Genomic DNA, 24,789 nt, shown 5'->3' with positions numbered 1-24,789 from the left:
ACACAGTCAGTGAAACTAATATGTAACAAACAAGATCATGTGTTTGTCTCCCTCTGGTGGAATGTATACACAAATAAACTCACTCACTCGCACATTTAGTGCTTGCAATGTTGTACACATTTGCACATTTCAGACCAGCTATATTGACTAGCTTGGCTACAGAGAAATATATAAATAATAATATAGCACACCCCTGCCACAGTAGGTGATTCACAGTGATGGAAAAAGATATTCACATCTTTAAAGTATTTAAACCCCCAAATTCTGTCAGCTCCCTCTCTCCCAGAAAATTTAGAAAATGCAGCAGATGAAAATCATTACAGGTCTGCCGCCTTATAGCTAAGGACAGACTGACCACCATTCAGTGTAGCCGGAATACAGCTGGTAAAGGAGGAGTTTGTTAGTGATTAAACCTGTCACCACATCACCTGTCTCCAAAATCAACCAATAACAAAACTCAAATGCAATACTTCGGTTTCAAACTATGCATAGCTTGAACATAGTAGCTAGACACTGGGCTACACCTTGGACCAGTCACCACTTCTTTAGAAGGCTGACACATATAGACATTAATACTCACATTCACCCCCATGGGAAGTTCAAAGACACCAATAAACCTGCATGTCTTTGGGAGGAGACCAGAATATTGGCGAGAACCAACATTGACACAAGGAGAACATGTCAAGGTTAGGACCTGAATCAAACAATAACGCTACTGGTTTGAGGGTTTAGTTACACTTTAACATAATTAGAAGTAGCAATACAACAATTAACAATACTCCATTATGAATAAAAACATTACTTAAGTAAATGTACAGAAGTGTCATCAACATTGTTCTTAATGTATCAAAAGTAAACATACCTATAATGCTGAAACATGTCCCTGGGAATGTTACTGTTTTAGTTTGTTGATTGAGGTATTATGGTATCAATATAGTCTATTACATGAAAGCAGCATGTCAAGATGTTAAATTTCAGTGCTTTTTATAATGTTATGTAGTTTTAAAGTATATTTTATTTATAGTTGTATTTTATTTTGTGTTAAAAGTGTGCTAAGTAACTGTAGCCTGCAAGACAAATGTAGTGGAATAAATATACTTAAAAGTATGGAGTAAAAGTAGAAGGTGACAAAATAAAAGTACTCATAAAGTACAAGTACCTCAAAACCACAGTCAAGTATTGCAAATGTATGTATATATTTACCTAGGTACATTTAACTCCTGTTGCTTTTAGAAAACTTAATGAGTAAATTAGTAAATCAAAAAATGTTTCACAACACAGATTTGTGGTTATACAGTATGTTACAGTTCACAACATTTTGACGTCAATAACTTTAACTGCTTTAAAAATAGAAATGGTTGTATTGTGCTCTGTATGTACGTCAGAACATGATGCTTGTTTGGTGTAAATGGAGGTGGTGACACTTTTACAAGTGTTTCTCAATCTAGCATTAAAATGTCAACTCATAGATCACGGGACAGCCTTGACGCTTCTCTTGTATTGTTAGTTGCAGGTGAAAAATAAATATTCCAAACAGGAAACTGCGTTACCACTGGAAGTTAATGATAGCCCTTTTTCCATAACAATAGCCCATTTTGCGTAAGAGCACATTCGTCTGATTAACATCTTTTAGGTGTAGTTTCGCTTGAAATGCAGCATGTCCTGTATAGCTGGTTCTTCATAGGTGTTTTCCACTTGTGACTTGTGTGGTCTGATGTCTCAGAGAAAGAAGAGCTTATTTTACCACAAGTGCGAATCAGGACACACAGGACAGAACTAAAAGAAACACACATGTTGCACTTACTGGGAGTAAGTAAAACTTTATATATTTAATTTGAATTTCTTTAAACAGTATCAACTAATCAACGTTTTTGTCAAATGAGGACCATGATGTACAGTATGTAATGTTGACTGGTGTTTTCTTGAAACACGTAGATCGTTGTTGGCCTTCTGTTCGTCATAATGTGCTTTTCAAAAGGACTCAAAGAGGTGAGCAAAGATTTACAGTGTTTCTCTTGTGCATAAATGTACATAAACTTGTACATTAATCAAACTTTAGAGAACAGATACAACATTCAACTGATGTTCACAGATGCTAGAGAAAGTAACTAGCATTGAAGGAAGAAGGAAATAAAGTGTGATTTTCTTTAACAGGGAAATAAATCTCAGTCGCAACCACCTGAATCTTCTACAAACAACAAGAAGGTGAGTAATTATCCAAAGTTATATGCTGGAAGTATAATAATATCTATACTCTAAACCAGGGGTGTCCAAACTGCTTTTAAAGAGGGTTCTCTTCTTTCCAAACTTTGGCCAATACTAACATTTTAAAAATGAAAAACAATAAAAGTTACATATAAATGCAAAAAGTTTGTATGAAGTTGATACAAATCTTAACCTCATGTTCATTCTAAAGATGACTTATTATGAGCAATGCAAAGTCTGTTAACATTTAAGTTTAAAACATATCATTCTTGCTCTTCTCTTTAACAAGATCATGCAGAAAATAATATTTTGTCACATCTACAGGTACACAATACCAACAGTTATGTCCTTAGAGGTTCATGTTTAGCGCATTGAAATGTTTCATTATGTCAACCAAAAAAGCCAAATCTTCCAGCCATATAGTATCTGACAATCCTAGCAGGCCATAAATAATATATTATAAAAATGAAGCTGAGGGCCGCATTAAATCTGACAGTGGGCTGTGATTGGCTACCTGGGCTGGACTTTGGACATGCCTGCTCTAAACTATAATAATAATAATTGTTATGAAATATTTTACATCTACCTCAACAGAAGGACCTGAGTGAAGAAGATTTCCATTTATTGGCCAAGATCCTTTCAGCTGGATTGGTGGATGCAGATCCAAACTACCTCCAACATCTTAAAGGCTACAGAGATCTGCGTGGTGGCTGATCTTTAAAAAAAAAACATCTACACTTACTGTAACTAATGACCAAGAAACAACGGTTTCTGGTTTTTACCCATAGATTTGTGATGACATCAAATCAAGGATCTTCACCACTGTGTTTTGGATTGCCACAAGTCAAGTTATTTTTGTAACCCCTCCAGATGTTCCATGATTAATGGAAAGATTTACTTTATTCATTTCAAAAATGATATTGGCAATGAATTAGGTATAACCTCCTGTTTACATAGAGGGGAACTCACCTGTGCTCATTGTGGATGTGATCAATTTGATGTAGGATTCTGACTGCTTTATTTATTGCCTAAATGTGGGACTATTATTTGAAATATGTGAATATGTGGAAAATCAGGAAATGCGGAAAATGAAAATATAAAAGCAAAAGGGTTACTTGTGCTCTTTTGGCACAGTGCTCAGTGGCACTTTCTTTATTAGGCTTGTTTCGATGTTTAAAATACATTATTCAAATGTTGTCTAATGTTAAATATCCCTGTTTAACTGTAAAACTGAACTCAGACATTTACAACATTTACATTACACGTGTACGCGTTACACAATTTAGCTGCCTGAGGCAGTTTCAGTACAGAGAGCAGCCGAGACTAACTTCTACTTAATGGCTACTGTTCTTTATAAAGAAATAATGCTTTCAGCTAAATGCTAAAATTTGCTTTACTGTTTACGCAGTCATGTGCATCACACAGCAACGTTTAGTTTAAGTTTTACTAACTTTAACTAACATTAGCCATCACGAGCTACTGGTCATACCAGACAAACATAGGCTGTAGCAACAAAACCCCTGAGTGTATTTCACTGAGCAATGGTGCATTTTATTGCTTATAAATTCAACTTTTCAATTGTAAGAGATTCAGAAGTTACACAGTCTTGCTTTAAAGGACAATTTTCATGTGGCAGAAAGGTTGAATAATGCTACTTTGCTACTGCTGTCCACTTGTTCATGTCTTTACCTAAAGGAGACGAGACAGAGAGAGGTAGACAGACAAAGAAAGATGTTAGAGTCAATTGATATGTAATCTATTGTTTGTCTCCAGTGGTAAACACAATATCTCTTACTCCAGACGTGGGTGTTGAGCTTGTCCCCTAGCACATAGAGCAAGGTCACCACTGTCATGTTGAAAAAGAAGAAGCCCACCAGACCTGCAGTGCTGAAGTGCCCAAGAAGGGGATACACCCAAATCCCAGCTGACAAATACACCCATATGATCCTGCAGAACATGTTTAGTGAGAAAGATAAAATTCTTTTGTGTCACTGTGTTAGATCAAGTACTGTCTTGTCTCAAAGATCTTAGATGTCTTATGCAAATATTTACTGGTTTCCACCCACCGAAAGTTTAACAGTATGTTAAAAAAATCAGACACATGAGGACCTTTAATCTGCAGTACAGTAGGTGAGCCAGAACTATTAGAGCTTTTACCCCTCAAGCTGTTTGCCTTATGAACTGATAAATGCTGCTGCACTGGACCAGTCTGAACTAGTTACACTATGAACACAGACATTTTTTAGCCACATTAAGTCATTGTATAAAAGATTCAACTTACAATGAAGTATATTAAATTGAGAAAGATTCAATGTTAATGTTAAAATGCTGTAATATTTGTGTTTTAACTATATGCCCATTAAAGTTTGGAAATGTTTTGTCATGATTCTATTGCATATGCTGACTAAACACTTACCAGGATAAGTAAGACAAGCCCACAACTCCTAAAGCTGCCAACGCGTGTTTAATCTGTGGGTAGATGTGAGGCTGCACCAGCACTTCTCCAAGTAAAACAGGAAAGACAAATGTGTGCTGAGAAAACAGTGTAGAAATAACTCATTGTGTGTGATGTTTTATGACAGACAAATCAGGATTATATACATTTTGGCTTAAGGTTGTTGAAAATGCAAATTTTACAAACCATAGCATGGTTCATCCAAGGAGGGAAGAAGGTGTCAATAGTGGCTGGGTAGACTAATTCTCTGTCATAGGCAAAGATTGTCCAGAAAAGTAGAACTACAAACTAAACAAAATGCATAGAACATGGAGTTAGTCACACAATTCTTCTTCTTATTATAAATTATTAATAAAAACACAGTAGGATTTTCTCACCATGCCCACAGGGAAGGCAAAGACAGAGAAGAGAAAGTCTTTACATCTGTTCAGAGTACTCTCTGACTTTACCCCAGGTTGTAGATCATTCACTGCAGCCAGTCCAAAGAATAACATTTGTAATAACTGAAATATTAAAATAAACATTACTGTTCTCCACTTCTCTCCATTTTCATATCCACAATAGATATTTTTGTATATGTATGTGTTACTACTATTATAAAATGGTTAATGTACTCACCACATTCAAAAAAGTAAGGTACTTCCAAGGCCCTCCATAAACAAAGATTCCTGGTGGTAACTCCTCTCCATCCTTAGCAGCAAGACTCTTAACAATGAAAGCATACCAGCTAAATGCTGTGATGTGGTACACTCTCCTCAGGGTTAAAGCCATTCTACCGTAACCTTTTACTGGTCCCAAATGAGCAATAAAATAAATTAACACTGGCAAAAACTATTCTTTAAGATGTGAGTTTTCCCTTCAAACTTGAGACTCTTCAGGCAGTCAGGGATCTTTAAAGATTAGTGTAAATCAGCATGAGCTTATCCAGACATTTTAGACAAGAGGCCCACTGTTTCTTATGAATCATAGGAATCTTACTTTCACAGCAAAACACAGCATGTGACTATTTCATTCACAGTGAGAGCTAATCAGTTTCATAGTGTTTTGTAAGAGAAGCCCCACCATGTTAAGTAAATAAGTACTTTTGAAGTATCATTTGAAAAATAGTTGATCCTATGTGTCCTTGACCAACAAACTAAATTGCAGCCAGCATCAGGTATGCTTATGTTTTGAAGTTGACCTTGACCTCTGACCTCTGTGTGGAGAAGTATACATTTTTTTTGTCAATGCCAAGCAATGCCATATTTTGTTTTTTGTAATATAAATTAGTTTATAAGGCAAGGTAGAAATATACACCTCGCACACAAATACATACACATACGCAAACATAATTAAATTCTTTTTTTTTCAGGGGAGATCATGTACGCTCAAGCGGTAATATGAGCACTATCCAGCTAATTAGTATAACTTAAATGTTTTAAGGTCAAAATAGCGTCAAATGCCTTAATGTATCATGTAATTATATTCAGATTTTTTGTTTGTTCTGGTGAGTGTGATCGGGTTTAGGGATATGCACTGTGGTGAAAGGTCACTGTTTGGAACTAGTAAGTCTTGATATCATACCACCATGTTAACCAAGATGTTAACAAGATACAGATGAGTTGTTCACATGCTGTCCCATAGATCCTATCTTTAAGCTGATAAAGAGACAGAGATTAATTCCCATTAGAAAAGTGAATTTCAGTCATGTCATAAATCTTAAGACTCTTATTTCTACAGGTACAAAATCTAAGACCTGATTAATCTCATGTTTCTAGCAAGTACTGTCTTTTGCAGAACACAGGTTATACATTTTAGAAACAAATTTACAAAAGAACAGGCCTTTTTAGAAGACATTTTGAGGACATAGAATAGGTGTAAATAATAAAATGAATGATAATTGATTTATCCATTGATCCTTCCATTTGCTGCTTGAATTTCAGGTCCTGCTAGAGCTTTTTCTTACATATATGCTATACATGATACAGCCTATGTGAATTACTAATGTAATTTAACTGAACCACTTTAGCTTCTCTCAGTAACTTTCTTTTGCAACAACAGATGACACAATTTTAATACATTTTATTTACAAGTGGAAAGTGTTATTGCATAAATCCATTATAAAAGTGTAACTTTCAGAGAACAATTCCACAAACTGTTGAAGAATTTGTACAGGCATGGCATGTTTTGATTTAAAATGACATCTTCAGAGACAACTAAGGGTTGGTTCAAGCAAATTACCAAGAATAGCTCAATATTGTTTCACTTACACCAAGTGGAATCTAGCCATACAGGCAGCTTTGGCTTTACATGGCCAAAAATAACATTTAAATGCTTAAAAAGCAACATGTTTGATCACACAAAATCCACAAATCATCAAAATAAAATAAAAATTATTTGTGTGATTTGGGTGAACTGACCCTTTAAAAATGGAACATACAAGTCCTATGGGATAACGTTTTGGAAAACAGAAACCAAAAAGATGACATACTATGTGGCGTAAAATGAAATACATTAATATTGTGGATACATTACGTTTAAGCTACAATAATGTTTCACTCTTAAGTTTGTTCATAATTTCAATTCTATGTTTGATTCAGATTACAACAAGTTAATGTTACCGTTTATAGTATATACACCAGAACAATAACAGTCCTGCATGGATACAAAATCATATATCAACCTGTATCACAAATGCATAGAATTATCAACATCTTTGTTGAACATAATTGTAAAATACTACAATATAAGCCAAAGTATATTACAGTTTTATAATATCAGACTACTTTAGATCTATTACACTTTAACATCACATTTAGTCTTAAAACCAGCTAACATTAATGTAATGGCTGTCAGGGCTGTAAAAAAGGCAAGGACAGTCATAGAAACAATCTTCTGCAAATACTGCACTTTGCCCATGCACTCAATAAAAACATATTTGATCACACATGTATAGTCTTAGTCCTTGTACTTTTCACACTTGGAAAGCAACTTAGTGATTCACTGACAGTAAAAAGCCCTTCGCCAGTGGTGACACATATAACTCAGACATCAGGTTTGTATTCATTTGTATTTGTAAGTACTTTTACTCTTTTAATTTCAGTGCCACTGATACAAGTCCCCCGTGTCTTCTTCACATAAAATGCCTTGTGTGCAGAGAATGTGTGGTGAAATCACAGTTCCTTGGTCATCATTTTCATTTCATTTTTTTGTACATACTGTATACACTGTTTATCCTCTCAACTTTCTATGGATCCCATTTAAGGTGCCATCTGTGAAAATAACAAGAGACACAAAATGTTTTAGTACAATGGGAATAAAATGTACATTTAAATTGGTAATTGTAAAAATGGTGTTAATGCATTTATACCTCAAATCGACTGTAAACTTTCCTCTCCTTCCTCATGCTCTGAATCCTTTGAAGCAGTTTGTCACGCTCCTCATTTGACTTAGGCTGCCCTCTGCTGAGTGACCGTATCCCTCTTTCTTTATCCCTTTTGGCATTTTTGTCAGCTTTGTCTTCTTTCTCATCATCAGTGACAGGAGACTCTTTGGCAGCATCGTTCCTGTTTTGGCTATTAGCAGAAATTTGCTCCAGAAGCAGTTTTGTATCGTCTCTGAGGTTGCTACTTGAGATCACGTTGGCTGTTGATGATTGGTAGCGAGAGTGACTTGATTTGAGCTGCTTGGACTGTGGTGATGTAGGAACTACTTCATCTGATGGGATCTCTGGCATTTCTGAGCTGTTATTTTGACTTATTTGGTCATTTGTTTTCTCACTACAGGACGATTCAGACGAGTTAGACATTTTGGGCTCTTGGCTTACATCATTCTGACTGTCCACATTACTATTTTCCACAGACACAGGTGGCTCTGAGGGGTGATTTTCAGAAATAGCAGGTTCAGGTGGTTCACATGGCAGATCAGGCTCGATAGGGTCTTTTGAGGTAGGCTCAGTTGGATTACAAGCTTCTGTTGATGGGGGCATTGAACTTTCATTTGAGTCTGTTGTAACATGATCTGGAAGAGAGTGGGTATCTAAACACAATGTTTTTTCAGCCTCAGGGGACGAAACTTCTCCAATTGACTCAGTTAAATGAGAAAAACATGATACTGTTTCAGCAGGGGAGGGGGTGATAGGTCCCGTCAGGTTAAGTTCAGTGGGTGGGGTCACGTGTTTTGGTGCATCTTGAGGAGATGAAGTTGTTTCTGCCTGGGAAGCATTAGGGGTTGTGTCAGGATGGACAGGTGGGCTGGTTTCTGCTGGAGAACCCTCCAGTGGACGGCCTGATGGGCAGGGAGTAGGAATAATGATCTCATTTTTATCAGAACTGGATTTACTTTCCAGATCAGCTACATTAGGTAAACATGCCTCAGGCAATGAATGACTAAGACTAGGAGGTGTGCTTTCCACTTTAACATCCTTAGATGGCCCAATTACCTCAGACTCCTCTCCAACAACCTGTAGAGAGTTGTTTTCTGATTCAGGAGCATTTTTTTCTGAAGGGGTAGGAGAACAAGATTCTTCAGAATCTGCCTTTTTAGGGGACTGTAATGAGGATGTATTTGGTTCTGAACCAGCACCACATTTCTCTAAAGTAATATCAGACTCCACATGTGCAGATTCAACTGCAGAAGCGGATTCAGGAGCATCTTTTTCTGAAGGGGTAGGAGCACAAGATTCTTCAGAATCTGCCTTTTTAGGGGACTGTAATGAGGATGTATTTGGTTCTGAACCAGCACCACATTTCTCTGAAGAAATATCAGACTCCACATGTGCAGATTCAACTGCAGAAGAGGTCTCAGACAATTTCAAGTGAGAAACATGATCTAGATTAGCTTTGGTAGACTCAGATTCTGTTTGGCTTACAGAAGAATCTGTAGATTTTTGTGAAGTTTCCTCAACCAATTGGGCTAAAAGGCTGACAGTTTCCTGTGCACTTGGTAACAATAAGCTTGAAGTTTGGGTTGAGCCTGAGTCTTGTGGGGTAGCATCAGAAGATATGGCATCTACTGGAGTGGAAAAAGGAGTAGAGTTAGAGGGTGGAGGATTTAGATTGATTTGTGAACCAGAATCTGTCAGAATGTGATCAGAGGAAGAGCTTTGTACTGATGGGTTAGAAGCACTGAGTTCTGATTTAGTGTGTTGTTCAGATGTCGGAGGAGATGAGATGTTGGTTTCTGACTGAACTGATTCAAGATTTTGGGTTTTAGAATCCAATGCAGCAAATGCAGAAGCTGGTGGTACCTCCACTAAACTGTGAGTTTGGGAACTAGACTCCTCTGAGGTAGAATCAAGGCATGTGGTTTCACTTTCATCAGTACCTTTTGCAAGAGAAGGGACATCAGGGGGAGTAGCATTTGTTGGTGTAGGTGGATGACTGGGGCTACTCTTTTTTACAGCAGGATTTAACAGCGTTGGTCCATCTGGTAGTTCACTCTGATGTGCTTCTGGTTGTACAGAAACATGCAGAGTTTCTGCTGACTGGCTGTTCTTCAGCTTTATCTTCTGTGAATCAGTTGAAACACTGGTTTGTTCTTCACAGCTTTGGGTGGTGTTGTGATCATTCTTGACCTGGCTGTTCTCCTTGTCAGTTTTATCAGTAGCATCTAAAGATAGGCTGACTGATTTGCATGCCTCTGTGGATACTGTTTTCCCTGGATCCTCTGCAGTAGCATTTTTTTCTGATAAATCCTTAGATGTTGTAGTATTAATCATCATTTCTGTGATTTCTTGTGGCACAGGTTCCTCCTTTTTAACAGTAGTATTGCTTTTCGGTTCAGCTGGTGGTTTCATTGGAACCTTCTCTTTGCTCTTTTCAGCTTCGGCAGCCTTAGCAGCTTTGCGTTTTGCTGCCAATTCTTTAAAAAACATTAGCCTTGAATCAGGATCACTCATATCTACATATAATTCACATGTGAGCAAAGATTTGGGTGGCTTTACTGGTTGATCAGTTTTGGGCAGCTCAGCTTCAGAAGGCTTGGCTTGGGAAACTGATGGTGAAGACTTTGCTTGCCCTTCATCTGTTGGTTTTAATGACTCTTTTACCCCAGGGTTTTCTGAAATATTCTTTGAATTTGCATCCGTTGATGAATTTTTATCATCTCCTTTACGGTTTCCATCATCTGGTTTGGATGAGTCTGTGGCAGAGTTATCAAAAGTGGCTGACTTCATGTAACGACTCCATTCAAAAGGTTCCCTTGCAATAGACCTCCTTTGTCCTAAAACAAAAGGTAGTTTTGTCTGTTCAGACTCATTTTTGTCACTTTCCTCATCCTGTTGTCCTGGGGTAGCTTTGGTATCTTGAGAAGCATTCTGTTGATCCAGAGAACTGAATATTAAAGAAGATCTTAACCTAGAGCTCCTTGGGACTGCTACATTATATTTCCTGCGGAACGACTCCTCTCTATAAAGACCAGCAGTTTTTGGTTCCTTTTGCTCTGCCTCCTCCATCTTTTCCCCTTCAGTTGTGGATGATGACTCCTCTGAAGGTGTTGGTGTTGTTTTGGTTTCTGCTGCCACTGCTGTGGGTTCATCAGGCATTTTCTTTAGCTGTTCTTGTGCTGTGGTTTTGGCATAACTTGGCATCTGACTTGCCCTTGGTATTGCAGGGATCTTAAACTCTCTGACATTAGGTATTATAGGGACAGACAAATCTATACCTGGTGCTGTTTGCTGTACGGGATTAGGCTCTTCAAAGGGATCTGATACATTTGGTGGTGCCAGAGGCAGGTCTTCATCTCCCGGAATATCATATGCACTGAGATATGAGCTAATCCTCCAGTCTCTTAGGCCCCGTTTTACCAAAGGATCCTTGCGGTCAATGTTAGGTTCCTGGAAGAACTGCTTCTGCTCAGTTGGATTTGAGGGGGTGGGAGATGTTTGGCAGATATATGGCTGCCCTACATTCAATCTTTTAGAATGAGATGAACTAAAAGGTAAATCTGCTGCAGGTGGCAATTTCTCTGAGCCCTGGTCAAAGTCTACATTTCTGGTAGAAGATAAATAGTTAAGCACAGGGTCAAAGTTATGAGGTGGTTCCATTTCTTGTGGTAAACCAGGTTCAGAATACTGATCTGCCAAAAGAAAGTCTTGGTTCCAGAACTTATCATAGGCACTGTAATCTGCTTCTTTTCCTGGTCCTGGATAAGGCTGGTGCCCCCTGTGAAATTGCCTTCCCTGGATCTCAGGCTCTGGCATTCCCTGTTGCGGCAAGAATGGGAGTGAGTGTCTACCGTGAACACCTTCAGCATAACTGTGACGTTTGAAGGCAGGATTTTCCATCATGTGCATCCTGGAGGGGCCCTGATCAAAAGATGGATCCAAGCGTGATTGCTGGGGTGGAAACCTGCCATACATATCTGGAGGGCCATACACAGGTTCCTGCCTTTTAAGGGGCATCATTCTCCAATCCATCTCCATGCGGTCATCATAGGGATGCCTCGCCCATTCCTCTGGATGAGCAGGTTCTGATGATAGAAATTTCCTTGAATCTCGGTACAGTGCAGTCCTGTCACTTGAGTATTGCCTTTTTTGTAAAGGGTTACAATCTTCTATTGGAGGAAGCACATTTTCAATGATCAGCGGTTCGGACTGAGCAAACAGAATACGAAACTCTTCATCAAAGGTCGATACAAGCTGTCCAAGGAAAAGGTGTGCCATACCACGGTGGAGCTTCTCGAAAGACCACATGAAGCTGGACAAAGACATGATGATAAGTAGAATTAATAGAAGCATGTCATAGGCATGTCAGTTTTGTGAATGAACTAAACATAATAAAAAATATATTAATTTAATCACTCAAAGCCTTGTGTGGTATGAAGTGTAGAGGTATGACCTCCTGTGGCTGTTTTAAACAAAATCACCTGTAATTTCCACTCAGCACAGCCCTGCAGTCTGTCAACAAGAAGCGATCCATCATCTGACCTTTGAAGGTTTTCCCTGAGCGGCAGTGATATGTGATGCCAGACACTGTTCTCACACGTAAAAACTGCAAGACACACATCAAAGAAAAATAAACATTAAACTGTAGTAGTGCATGTGCAGGAGTGTACGGTGGTGTTAATGTTTTGATTGCAATACAAGCTAGATGGCAGCATTGCATTAGCACTACCACCTCCAAAATAAGGAAACAGAAAATGGCTGCATTTCAAGTTCCCTTTTACAGTAGTATGCAGTTGGTGGTGGTGGTTTCTATCAGAGGGAAAATACATTACAATCTATAATTACTGTATGTATCAGGGACAACACATATTATTATTAAAAGCAATGTCATGTAAATGAGCCAGATTTGTTAATTTTATCTGAGCAGGCATTTCAACATGACAGAACAAACTGAACATTACAAAGGACAACATAGCATCGTGTTGTAGGCATACAGAAGAGAAGCAAAGCACACATATAGTAAAAGCAAACACGTAATATACAGCATATAACAGGATAAAGAAAAAATAATAAACATCATAGGCAGTCCAGAAGCTTGAAAATACTACTGATGATACATGTATGATTCACATTGCTGGAAAAAACAAGATGACTGTTTAATCAAATAAGATGTTTGCTGTTCAACAACTAATAATGGTATTTAATAAATTCTTCTCTCAAGCCTGCTGGAAGTGCATATCTGCCTTGTGATGTTCAGAAAGAAAAAGCTGTTTCCTTTATCTGTATGATGGAGTCACTTCTTGCAACAGTGTGTTTAGTGTGCGAAGTATACTTGTGCTTTTCTTCATAAGACTATTAAAGTATAAGTCTATTGTACTACTTTGTGACTTCACTACAATTGCCTGTGGCCTCAAGCCCTTTTTACAGCAGATCTTGTGGATCAAAAATACAATATATAGTTTTCAGCAAATGTTTGCATTTGCTGGGGCAAATGTTTGCACTATGATTCTCTGATTAATACACATTTGGTGCTCTAGTGGGTTTTTACAGCAGCCGCGAGTGAGTCAAAATGTCCATGTAATAAAGGAAAACATGAAACCTAGTCCAACACTGTGGCTCAGAAAATATGTTTTTAATAAATGTCTGGGCTCGGTGGCACAGAGGAATAAACTACATGATATAGCTATACTATATTTAGATACATAAACAGTTCTTCACAGTAGGATTAATTCATTGTTATTTTAGATCTATTTGCTGATAATAAAAATACAGAATATTACAAAACTTCATGTATTTAAAAAATAAAAATTGTAACATTACATCAGCATATGTAATGTTTTTCGGCTTCTGTAGTCAAATTGTAAAGAAAGAGATCAATAAACTTTCAAAACTTAATTCACTACCACTAGTTTCATATTCAGAGATTATTAGAACATTTCTAAGAATGGGTGGAATCAGTGATTCCATCTAAAAAATAAAAAAATCACTCCATTACAGTGCCTGTACCAAAATGTAATATTTTTAATGTATATGTACTCACCTCTATGCTCTGTAGATCGACTCTGCAGTTGGACACCATGTTGACAAAGTGATGTGCATTCTGATTGTCAAGCAGGATGTACACGGCAACATTTCTCATGGCAGCAGTGAGAATATCATGAAAAATGTCAACATCAGTAAACATGTCCATCGCTATAGCAATCACCTGGGGAGATAAAAGACACAAACAACACAGATGTAAAAGCAACGCAGTCAAACCAGTGACACTCATTATGGTATGTCTGGCATGAAGTCTCCATTCATAGAGAAAATGAAAGATGTACCTGCTGAGCATTCTTGATAAGTCGTCGGGCCTGCTCCTTGATACTTGGCATGTCTGGTTCAGGAGGGTTAACCAGAGTGGTGACCTCTGTGGGCCCAATTAAGTGATGCAGCTGAGGCCAGCCAAGATCCAAACCTGGGGCGTCCAGGTCAGAGTGAATCGGCCAGTAAGTGTCTGAGGAGCCATCTGCACCAGTTTCCAGAAAACGGGGTTCAGGCTGGCTCACCAACTGAGGAACCTGAACAGATTCCTGAATATACTGAATCTCAGGTGAGGACAGAAAGTCCACCACATCTGCTCTTTGGAGGAATTGATAGTATCCTTCCAAGTCCTCCTCAACCAGTGCATCGATAGCCAAGCGGTACTCTTCACGATAGTGAGGAGGGAGGTAGTTGGGGTTCAGGGGGTTGTCCCCAGCAGAGGAACACTGGGAGCGACGTGCCATGCTGTAATCTAAAGAAAGGGATAGGGTTAAAGCAGACGTGATGAATTTAATGTATAGTAGTAAATGTATATAATATAGTAGTAAAAGCAGGTTCCAGCTTCGCCAATGGGAACATTTGCTTGTCTTAAATGATAGTCATAAGAACTATAATGTGATATAATCACTTTCTGTAGTTTACATGAATGCTTACAAGCAATAATGAGCTAAAACTAATAACATTGTTCTTGCAGTTTTGTTTTTTTGTCAGATGTGGTGCATAATAGTGGTACAAAGTTAATTGGATTGATCATTGTTTTGATGATTTCATATATATATATATATATATATATATATATATATATATATATATCTATATATATATAATAACATAATATTAATATCGTTTTACCCTAAAAACTTTGAATCAAATTGTCTAAGTCATTCAGATCAGGTCTGTAGTTTTCATACAAGAGATACAGGCCTTACCACAAAGATCGTCTCTCAGTCATAATACTGTACTGCTAAAAGCACAATGAATGAGGGGAATCTAACCACAGGGTAGATGGGTCATGGGTGTGGCTTCTCCCTGTGGCCATAAAGCCAAGTCTCCATTTGCAAGTTCATGCGAAACCACATATGTGAGAACCGAGCCGGGAGGAAACACCCCCAAGAAAACAAACAAAAATAAAAACAAACAAACAAACAAAACAATACGCACAAGTCGAAGGATAAAAACAAGATTTTGGTCACCATTATGTGCTGAAAGTAGTCCACGCTTTATCGACACTTGTTTTTTTTCCCCCAGTGAGCCGAGATAACATGTAAGAAAACTTCAACAATACCAAACAACACGCCAGCATGAGCCAACCATATGTTAGACTTCATACCCAAAACATAAAACCAGATAGGCCAGACGCCGTTTGCTGAACTTAACTTACCTCACTGTTATTTCCCTCGTCAAGCTTTCCGTCGGTTAAACTTTGAGCCAGTCATCTTTGCTTTCTTCATTACGTGTTTCTTCGCCTCTGTGTCGCGCTTCTCGTCCAGTTGGGACTTCGTCGAAAGTTTTGTTACATTGCCTTTTTCCCGTCACCCAGATAAACCAGTTCATTGTCATGCTTGAGGCATGTTGGCGAGAATGATAGACACAGCACACAGAAGAAAAACTACTGTGTCGACTAACAACCTTCGCCCCGCCTCTGTTGGTTCACTTCTCCTCTGACAGCTGTGTCTACGCTTGTCCGACTGAACTCTGCTCATCTTTTATCTGATAACTGCGGCTATCGGCTCCCTAATTAACATTATATCAGTCCATATATCAATTATTAAAATATTACATCCAGACATTCTCACTGATAAGATATAAAGTTGGTATGTAACCCAACTTTATATATTGTTTACCTTATTTATAACTTTATTGTTTAATGGCTGGAAAGTAATTCTTTTAAATAAGTAAATGAAAGTACAGACAGATAGAAAAAGTGCACCACTTTGTTATGGGACACCCTCCAAGGGGTTCATAATCTGTAACTACTAGCCTTATTTAATCAAAAGTATTAATAGAACCACCACTGTATTAGCAACAGGTTATACTGGCTATTGGCCCAGGGCTACCCAAAACTTTGTGGTAGATTGATAAATTGAGACTTTGTTTGCTATTATGCACCAATAAAGCACAATATGATCTATAAATAAGGTAGCTAATTTTATTTATAATTTCATGTTATAGTTTGCTTTATTGGGGGCTTTTTATTCTTCTTCTTATTATTATTATTGTTTTACACTTAATATTTAATTTATTTTCCATACATATAGAAACAGAACCCAACATGTACATAAAATAATACACAAAAGAGAAAAGAAGAATAGAGAAGAGAAAAAAGGAGGGGATCCAACAGATAATAAGTCCTTGCGATCAGTATGGGCCCATGACTCATTGTTGCCCAGGAGCCCCATACGAATTGGAAATTTTTAAAAAGGGGTGCACCTAATTAAGGTAGAGTTTGCCAAAGGCTATTATACGATATTCCTTAATAACTGTAGCTCAGGAGATGAAACTGTAAACAGAGAACTGTTTGGAAAAGTGAAAAACAGGCTACATATTACCACTTAAAATGTCCCTTGAATTTAGCTTATTTAATATTTATTACACAGCTGTTAACTGATGACACCATAAGACTCAAAGGCTCTGTCCCATTCATCCATAACATATGTCATTGCATGGGTGTACGGCTAGCAAACAATGATCAGACCTGCAAAACATTTTGAATGAAAAGAGTGGTTCGAATCTGACCTGTGGCTCTTTCCTGCACGTCATTCCCCATCTTTCTCTCCCCACATTCCTGTCATTCTTCAAGCTCTGTCTCTGTCAAAGCTTAAAAAGGCCAAAAAAATTCTTTAAATAAAGAATAGGAAAAAAAAGGGAATTATATAACCAACCTCTAGAGTGCCGTCTGGTGTCTGTCTGGTGTGTGTATAGTCTTGTGTGACATAAATTATAAACCTTTATAATTTGTTCACCTCAACTGTTTTAATGTGGTGAGAAATATCAACAAACAATGGCGGTACAGGGTGATTCTGATTATTTTAAAGACTACCCTGCCACTATGTGATAAGGGTGCAGTCTATACAAGCAAATGAACGGAGCGGCAGGATGCCACCAGGACAAAGCCTCAAAGCCTGCCTGAAAGGCTTCTTCTGCCACACTGTGCCAGCAGGTATTCTTTTGTTTCTTTATACGGTTCATTAACAATCTCTTTTGCACCATTTACAATAATGGATACGGACTGAAATTATATTACCTCAATAGACAGGCTGTGATGTATCTTCACTCTGTGGTTTAGTGAGAGTACTCAAGTAGAAACCTAGCTTTGAAGGTTGAAAGGAAGGTCATCTGGATTTCCAAGATAGGACCTTGTAGCACATGTTTTGTTAAACCTTGAAAGGAGTGAGGGAGACTGATTTTTTTCCTTTATGGCGGCTCCACACTAAGACCTAAAATAGCCATGTCAGGATAAAATCTGTTAAAGTAGAGGAAGTGATGTAACATACCAGTTCAAGTGACGACTTGAAGACAATCCCTCTTTGTTTCCTCCAGGCACCACCCAAGGCACACAGAGGAGCAGTTCGAATAGAAACATCAAAATGAACATTCGCTGAGTTCAACAATAGTTGCTACACGACATACCACAAGGCAGCATTCACCTCAGAAAAAACAGGCATCTAGTGTCCTCCCTTTTGGTTTTGTGACTGACAGCTGTGATTACGAAATATAAACTTGGTCAATACTGACTCAGAGCTGGAACCCTCCCGTTTCATAAAACATTCCCAGGAATGTATGAATCAAACCTACAAAGAATCACTGATAAGATTTATGTGATAACACAATGTCCTTCAAAATGAACTGTTATTGTTGAGCAAAGACACAGTATATCATGTGGTAAACACAAAGTAAACAACAGAGGAGATTATATTATACTGATAAAGATAAATAGAAGATAGTTTATAATGTTGGACATTACTTATTCACGTGGGGTCATATATGTGACATTATATTGTAAACTGTCAATGCAGATGTGAAATATGCCAACTCGAGAGGCTTGGACCTAATTTTTTACACTTTTTACAGTGAACTATTCAAATTCACATTTTCAAATCAGAAGCGAAAACTCAAGACCACAAAATGCTTTAATGATGAACATAAAGCATAATTTCAATTGTAGGGCATGACCAGACTGGTGATAGCAAGTCTTTTTTAATGTGGGGACTCACATGCCTAAACAGGTGCCAAAAACATTCAGCAAAATGAGCTGCCTGACTCTGGGCATAGCATTGTTGATCGGTTGGTCTTTCCACTATTTTGGACTGATCTGAAATATCTTGAAATGAAAATTTATATACACTGACTGTTCCTGTTATGCTGCCATGAGGTTGATATGTGTGGTTTTGCATGAAATGTCTTAACCTGGTTTTACCATTTATTTATAGAATATAGTATAAATTGCAATCAATTCTGTGTTACACCTTTAGTCTTACTTCAGTCCAACCCATTACCACAAATCTTTCCCTTCGTATTGGAATTTAGGGTCAATAGTCCTTGCTTACATGAAAGTATACGCGGTTTTTGAGTTAACTCAAAGTACAGCCTGTAGCATTGAGTGGAGTATCTGCAGATTATCGATCTATAATTTTAAATAATGTAATAATTTGTGTCTTTGGTCAGGAAAACTACTTGTAGCTCTGCCTTCTGCAGTAGCACCACGTTTTTTGTTTATCTAGGAGAATATGTGTTCATCTTATGTTTACATCTTGTCGCAAGGCTTTTGAACTGATAAGGAGCTAATGTCCCAGGAGAAGGAAGAGTATACGAAAACAATGGAAAAGGGAAGAGCGTCAGCTGCAGAATCCATTTCCAGATGCATCATCTGACGGAGGAAGTCTTAGCTGTTTCTCAAGGAGGTGAGATCATGCTTGCCCACAGAGATGATGAAGGCGGAATTAAGAGGATGATGAATTAGTCCAGTTACATATGAGTGCTGAAGTCACTACACTTGGATTGGAGTATTACTTGTAGTGTGGTGACGATGCATGTCCTTGCTATATAATCCATAAGAGCTGAGATGATCAAATTCTTGGGCATGATTTAAAAAGCAGAGGAGAACTCATCTAATTTGATTCTAGATTAGTAGTGAATATGTGAGAGTCCATTATCATTAAAGGAAAGACAGGCCCATCTATATTTGTCACTTGGCGAGACCATGGCAGATTCCATAGATGTTTGTATTCCCACAACATTTTGTCTCTAAGAGATACTATGCACATTTTAGCTGCTGTGGCATGGGGTTTAATGGCATTGATCACTCTACAGGTTTGTCAGAGAAGGCTATGGGTGTCCAGCCAGAGATTATCACCTTTCTGGTGAAGAAAGGAGTGGACATAAACACACAGGTGAGACAAAACCACAGAAGTAGAAACAGCAGGCTTGTGTCAGTGTGGAATGTATCTACACCTCACATCACAGAGGTGTGGAATGGTTCCAGGTTGTGTTTAAGGACACCTCTGTTTTAAACTGCATTTGAAGAACATGTTGGGCAACTCTGGGCTGAACTTGTTACACACTATAGGTGTACTACTCAGCAGCAGGAGTAGATTTGTATCTGATTTGAATATGTCTTTGCTTGTTGACAGTGTTTGTGTATTTTGGAGTGCATTCTGCTCTGTGTGTCATTGAGAAATTTCTGTATTGAAAGATTTATAATCTCTCTTTTTTAAGAATCCTCTTTAGTTTCTGTTCAGTGTTAATGCATGTTCTGTATGCATGTGTGCACCTGCAAGTTTATGTGCAATCACAGTAGCATGCATGCTTGCATGTGGCTGTCATTGTGTGTGGCAGGTTGCTACAGGTATTGCAGTGGCTGCTCTTTGAATCAGTTGTAATCTGAGTTGCAGTAAAAAAAGAATAGAAAAAGCAGACAGCAAAGTGCTACAAGAAGAATAAGAGCAAAGTAAAAACCAGGCCTTTGTGACCTGTGAGATACACAACCAGTTCTGACCCCACCCAGACTACTACTTGTTGGAGCATTTCATGCAACATTATTTACAGTTTCATGCAATCAAACAGTACATTTACAGAGACTAGATAGAGAACCGCAGCCTACAGTGACATAATAATTACTGCCTGACATTAGAAAGATGAGGACAAACCCTGAGGACAATTATCTCCCTTGTGCAAGCAACAACTGTGCTTTACATTTTGCAATGTTGTCTTCCGTCCATCACCTTTTCTACTTTTTTCCAGTTCTATTGTAGTGTATCCTGAGTCACATCCTGCAGCTACAGCACATACTGGAATGTTCTGTATTGAGTCAGCGACATGTGTCTCAGGACAGACATCATATCCCCCCCAAATACATCTTAGATGCAAAGACAACACAATGGCTGGCAATTTCCCAAGGTCTAAAGGGAGAAGTGGATCAACATAAACCAGAATGTGAAGGATGCATGCGATATAGCACACATCTGGATTTAATGACAGAAGTTAATGTAGGAGAAAGTGCTTGACATCATAGTGATGTAACTCCTGACATAGTCAAGAGGCAGAAATGTGCTAAATCTGTATCCTACTTTTGTACTGTTGTTGCATTTAGTTATTTTCTCATTCAGCTCTGTGTTGTGTCCGTCTATCTCATGATCCAGTGACCTTTCAGGTTGTGTTGTTTGCTTTTATCTGCTTGTGGTTAGTACGTTTGTAGCCCTGAAGTTGTGTTGGCACAGACTCAAAGTGTGACACACCAAGCTGCTGAACTACTAAACTGTGCCAAGTTAGCTCTTAGGGACTTTCTGTTGTAGGCTTATACAGTATAAAATATGCTTTAGGTTTAAAGGAACATCCAGTTTTACAGCTGACTTTCCCATGTTTAGATGCTTCCCTGGAACGCAGTTGGATTTGCATGGTCTACAAAAATAAAAGGTCACAAGTATGATGTTATTGCACAAACACACACTTTCTAAAGTTCAAATTTAATTTTTGTTTCGACTGCTGCATTTAATCCATATTTGGCTGTAGAAAGGATCCAACGCCTCAAGGCAATGTAGAACTACAATTATGGAGCCTGATAAAATGTCAGTAAAGGGCAAGCCAATTAATCAAATCAACAATCCATGAGAACCTGCTGGACGAGAGAGCATAGAAACTCTGGGGAAGAAGTTTAGTTAGTGAGAAAGCTCTGGCTCCCAATCTACTTTTGGAAACTATAGGAACCACAAGGAACCCAGCATTCTGAAAGCGCAGTGTTCTAGAGGGGTAGTAAGGTACTATGAGCTCTTTTAGATATGATGGTGCCTGACCATGAAGAGCTTTGTAAGTAAGGAGAAGAATTTTATAAATTATATTCTAGATTTAACAGGTAGCCAGTGCAAGGAAGCCAAAATGTGAGAGATGTGATCTCCTAAGAGACTTATTGCAGCAGCCTGATAACAAAGAGTTACAATAGTCCAGCCTAGAAGTAACAAATATGTGTACTAGTTTTTCTGCATCCCCTTGAGATACAATGCGTCTGATTTTGACGATGTTACGTGGAATAATGCAGTCCTTGAAATTTGTTTTATGTGGATGTTAAAGGACAAATCCTGATCAAAGATAACTCCCAGATTCTTTACGGTGGAGCTGGAGGCCAGCGTGATCCTCTAGTGAAGTCTCTAGAAAGAGAGCTTCTGAGGTGTTTGGGTCCAATTACAAGAACTTCAGTTTTGTCTGTATTTAACATTAGAAAATTGTAGGTCATCCAACTTTTTATATCCTTAAGGCATGCTTGGAGTTTAGGTAATGATTGGTTTCATTAGGCTTGATCGATAAATATAATTGGGTGTGGTCAACATAACAATGAAAATTAATAGAATGATTCCTAATAATGTTCCCTAGAGGAAGCATAAACTGAATAGAAGTGGTCCTAGTACAGAACCTTGTGTGAACCTTTGAATCCTCAAATAAACTGTTCTTATTGAGAAAGTCACACAGCTGATTGGCTACAGCTTTCTCAAGTATCAGCTGATTGGCTACAGCTTTCTCAAGTATCTTAGAGAGAAAGGGAAGGAGGTGATATCAGTCTGTAATTGGCTAAAACCTCTGGATCTAGAGTGGGCTTTTTAAGAAGAGGTTTAATTACAGCTACTTTACAGGACTGTGGTACATATCCTGATAATAAAGACAGATTAATCATATCCAATAAAGAAGGACTAACTAGAGGTAAAACATCATTGAGCAGCCTGGTTGGGATAGGGTCTAAGAGACAGGTTGAAGGCTTAGCTGCAGAAATGAATAAAGTTATTTGATAAAGGGCGATGGGAGAAAAACAGTCTAAATATATATCAGGTTTACAGGTTTACAGCTGTTTCCAAACTTGCTGTATCAGAATGCAGATCAGTGCCTGTTGAGGGCAAGAGGTGATGGATTTTGTCTCTAAGAGTTATAATTTTATGATTAAAGAAGCTCATGAAGTCAACACTAGTTAGACCTAAAAGAATAGATGGCTCAGTAGAGCTGTAGTTCTCTGTTAGCCTGGCTACAGTGCTGAAGAGAAACCTGGGGCTGTTCTTATTTTCCTCTATTTATGAAGAGTAATAGGCTGCTCTGACATTACGGAGAACCTTCCTCTATGTTTTAAGATTATCTTGCCAGACTAAATGAGATTCTTCCAGTTTAGTGGCACGCCATTTGCGTTCAGATTTACGTGCCTCTTTCTTTAAGTTACGAGTCTGCTGGCTATACCATATTCATCCTCCTGCAGCCAGGTTTCAGTAAGACAAAATAAATCAATATCATAATCAGATATTAATTCATTGACTAAAATAACTTTAGAGGACAAGGATCTGATAGTCCACATTTAATTCTCTTATTTTGGACTGTAGGAGATGTTGATTTCATTTTTATTAAGTTTTTATGATGGACTCCTCTTCTATTTGTTTTATTTTTAAATTATGTGAAGCTTATTATGACACCACCTTTACTTTAACGCTCACACAATCAGCCCATATAATTGATATGTATAAAGGAGGACTGTGTGTAAATCAATAATAGTAATAATAATAGTGATGATTATTATTATTATTATTATTATTATATTATTATATAATTAGACTAAATTATAATATTTATTTCTGTTTCATTCACAAATATAGATTGGTGGAAAAACAATCCAGATTTAGTTTTCAGCACCTGTTCTCAGTTTATTTGTTTGTTGTATTAAAGAATAGTGTGTTCCTCTGATGTCTTTCCATTAGCCAGAACTAAGTTCAGGTTGGACTGCATTGAGAAGACTGGTAATGACATCCAAACAGCGCCACTCCCAGGACAGCCTACTTACGGCATTTTATTGTGCTGAGGTCATTTTGCCTGAGGACAAAGTTTGGCAGCCTTGCAACATAATTTTTGCACCTTCTGTAACAATCATATAATATATAGTAGTATAATGTAGATTCATTTTAATCAAAAACAAAACAAACAAATAAACAAACAAAAAAACATTATAAAATACCTTTTGTAAGAACTTTTTAAATGTTTGCAAATTTTGGGCATTTTGGACAGTTCTGCTGTTGACATGTGGCTCTATGAGGAATGCAGACACAGTCTGTGGTCTGGCCGATTATGTGTTCACAGTTGAAGACTACAGGGAATCTGTAATAAATGAATGTGCTATGCAGAGTACTGCAGAAAAGCTGTCTAACGAATGATATCCAGAGTATTCATGTTAACAGATATATATTTTTTCTTTCTACTGAGTTTTGCTGTAGGGCTACATTTTCTGGTGCAAGTGAAGACAAAGGACTGGGTTGGAATGCTGTTTATAGATCAATGGACCTGGAATTTGAACTTGCCATTGTGTTATACATTATAGAGTAAATTCTTCAATAGCTCACTAAGAAAGAGACAAAAATATTGATAATAACTGAGGTGACATAACCTTTTTAACACCATGGCCAGGGACTACATATAACAAACACATTTTTTATCATGTGGCTTTATTAATTTGTACTGTTTCTTCTTTTTAAAATAAACAATTGTGTAACAACGGGCAGACATTGTCTTCAGGACAAGTGCTGATAACTGATTGACATTTTTGCAGATCAAGCAAAAGATACCTTCCCCAGGGGGACAACTGACTTTATCTTGTTACTTTGGATTTTGGCCAAAGAAGTCACTTTAAACACATTCCAGAGGTGGACCTGCCAAAGGCACACACAGACACACTTATCAGTGAATCACTTGTCTTATCAGTACTAAGAGTTTAAAGAGAAAAGGAGCTTAAGTGGTGTAATAGTGTGTTTTAAGTGATGAAACATTTGATGAATTCATTTGTTTGTTAAAATTACGGCAGAAGCTGCAAGAACATGACTATATTATGATGTTTTATGTGAACACAAAGTGGTATACCATGCATACTGATAAAAATTGCCTTTTAATCTTTTTGCTTTTTGGTGAAGGTTGTGGCATACTGTAAAAATACACTGTACATAAGTCATTA

At 37.8% G+C, this 24,789-nt stretch overlaps 1 protein-coding gene and 1 long non-coding RNA gene across 3 annotated transcripts; one reads left to right on the top strand and one right to left on the bottom strand.

Annotated features, from left to right (window-relative positions):
- The first annotated feature begins 1,602 nt into the window (after positions 1–1,602).
- Positions 1,603–4,178, top strand: LOC104925499 (uncharacterized). The gene is made up of 4 exons (XR_797179.3): positions 1,603–1,809; positions 1,936–1,989; positions 2,155–2,205; positions 2,800–4,178. It is a non-coding gene; the product is annotated as an uncharacterized LOC104925499 (long non-coding RNA).
- A 2,528-nt stretch (positions 4,179–6,706) lies between these two features.
- Positions 6,707–17,953, bottom strand: fam83ha (family with sequence similarity 83 member Ha). Of its 2 annotated transcripts, none has more exons than XM_027277774.1 (6): positions 17,822–17,953; positions 14,348–14,799; positions 14,065–14,229; positions 12,506–12,630; positions 8,010–12,336; positions 6,707–7,911 (listed from the first exon to the last, which is right to left on the bottom strand). In XM_027277774.1, exons 2-6 carry the CDS (start codon positions 14,789–14,791, stop codon positions 7,900–7,902), a joined length of 5,073 nt encoding a protein of 1,690 aa, XP_027133575.1. In that variant the 5' UTR covers positions 14,792–14,799; positions 17,822–17,953; the 3' UTR covers positions 6,707–7,899. The 2 variants fall into 2 exon arrangements, with proteins under 2 accessions (XP_027133575.1, XP_010737824.3); XM_010739522.3 differs by lacking the exon at positions 17,822–17,953 and adding an exon at positions 15,709–16,001.
- Positions 17,954–24,789: the final 6,836 nt, after the last annotated feature.

Source organism: Larimichthys crocea, chromosome III (assembly GCF_000972845.2).
Source record: "Larimichthys crocea isolate SSNF chromosome III, L_crocea_2.0, whole genome shotgun sequence".
NCBI lineage: Eukaryota > Metazoa > Chordata > Actinopteri > Sciaenidae > Larimichthys > Larimichthys crocea.
This window is presented reverse-complemented; position numbering and strand designations above follow the sequence as displayed.

What these genes read in the sequence shown, in the direction of transcription:
- fam83ha (XM_027277774.1), bottom strand. Translation starts at nt 14,791, where the DNA reads ATGGCACGTCGCTCCCAGTGTTCCTCTGCTGGGGACAACCCCCTGAAC. An exon ending in TTATCAAGAATGCTCAGCAG is followed by an intron (nt 14,230 to 14,347) that starts GTACATCTTTCA and finishes TTATCTCCCCAG; the next exon opens with GTGATTGCTATAGCGATGGA. An exon ending in GTGCTGAGTGGAAATTACAG is followed by an intron (nt 12,337 to 12,505) that starts GTGATTTTGTTT and finishes GTCTTTGTCCAG; the next exon opens with CTTCATGTGGTCTTTCGAGA.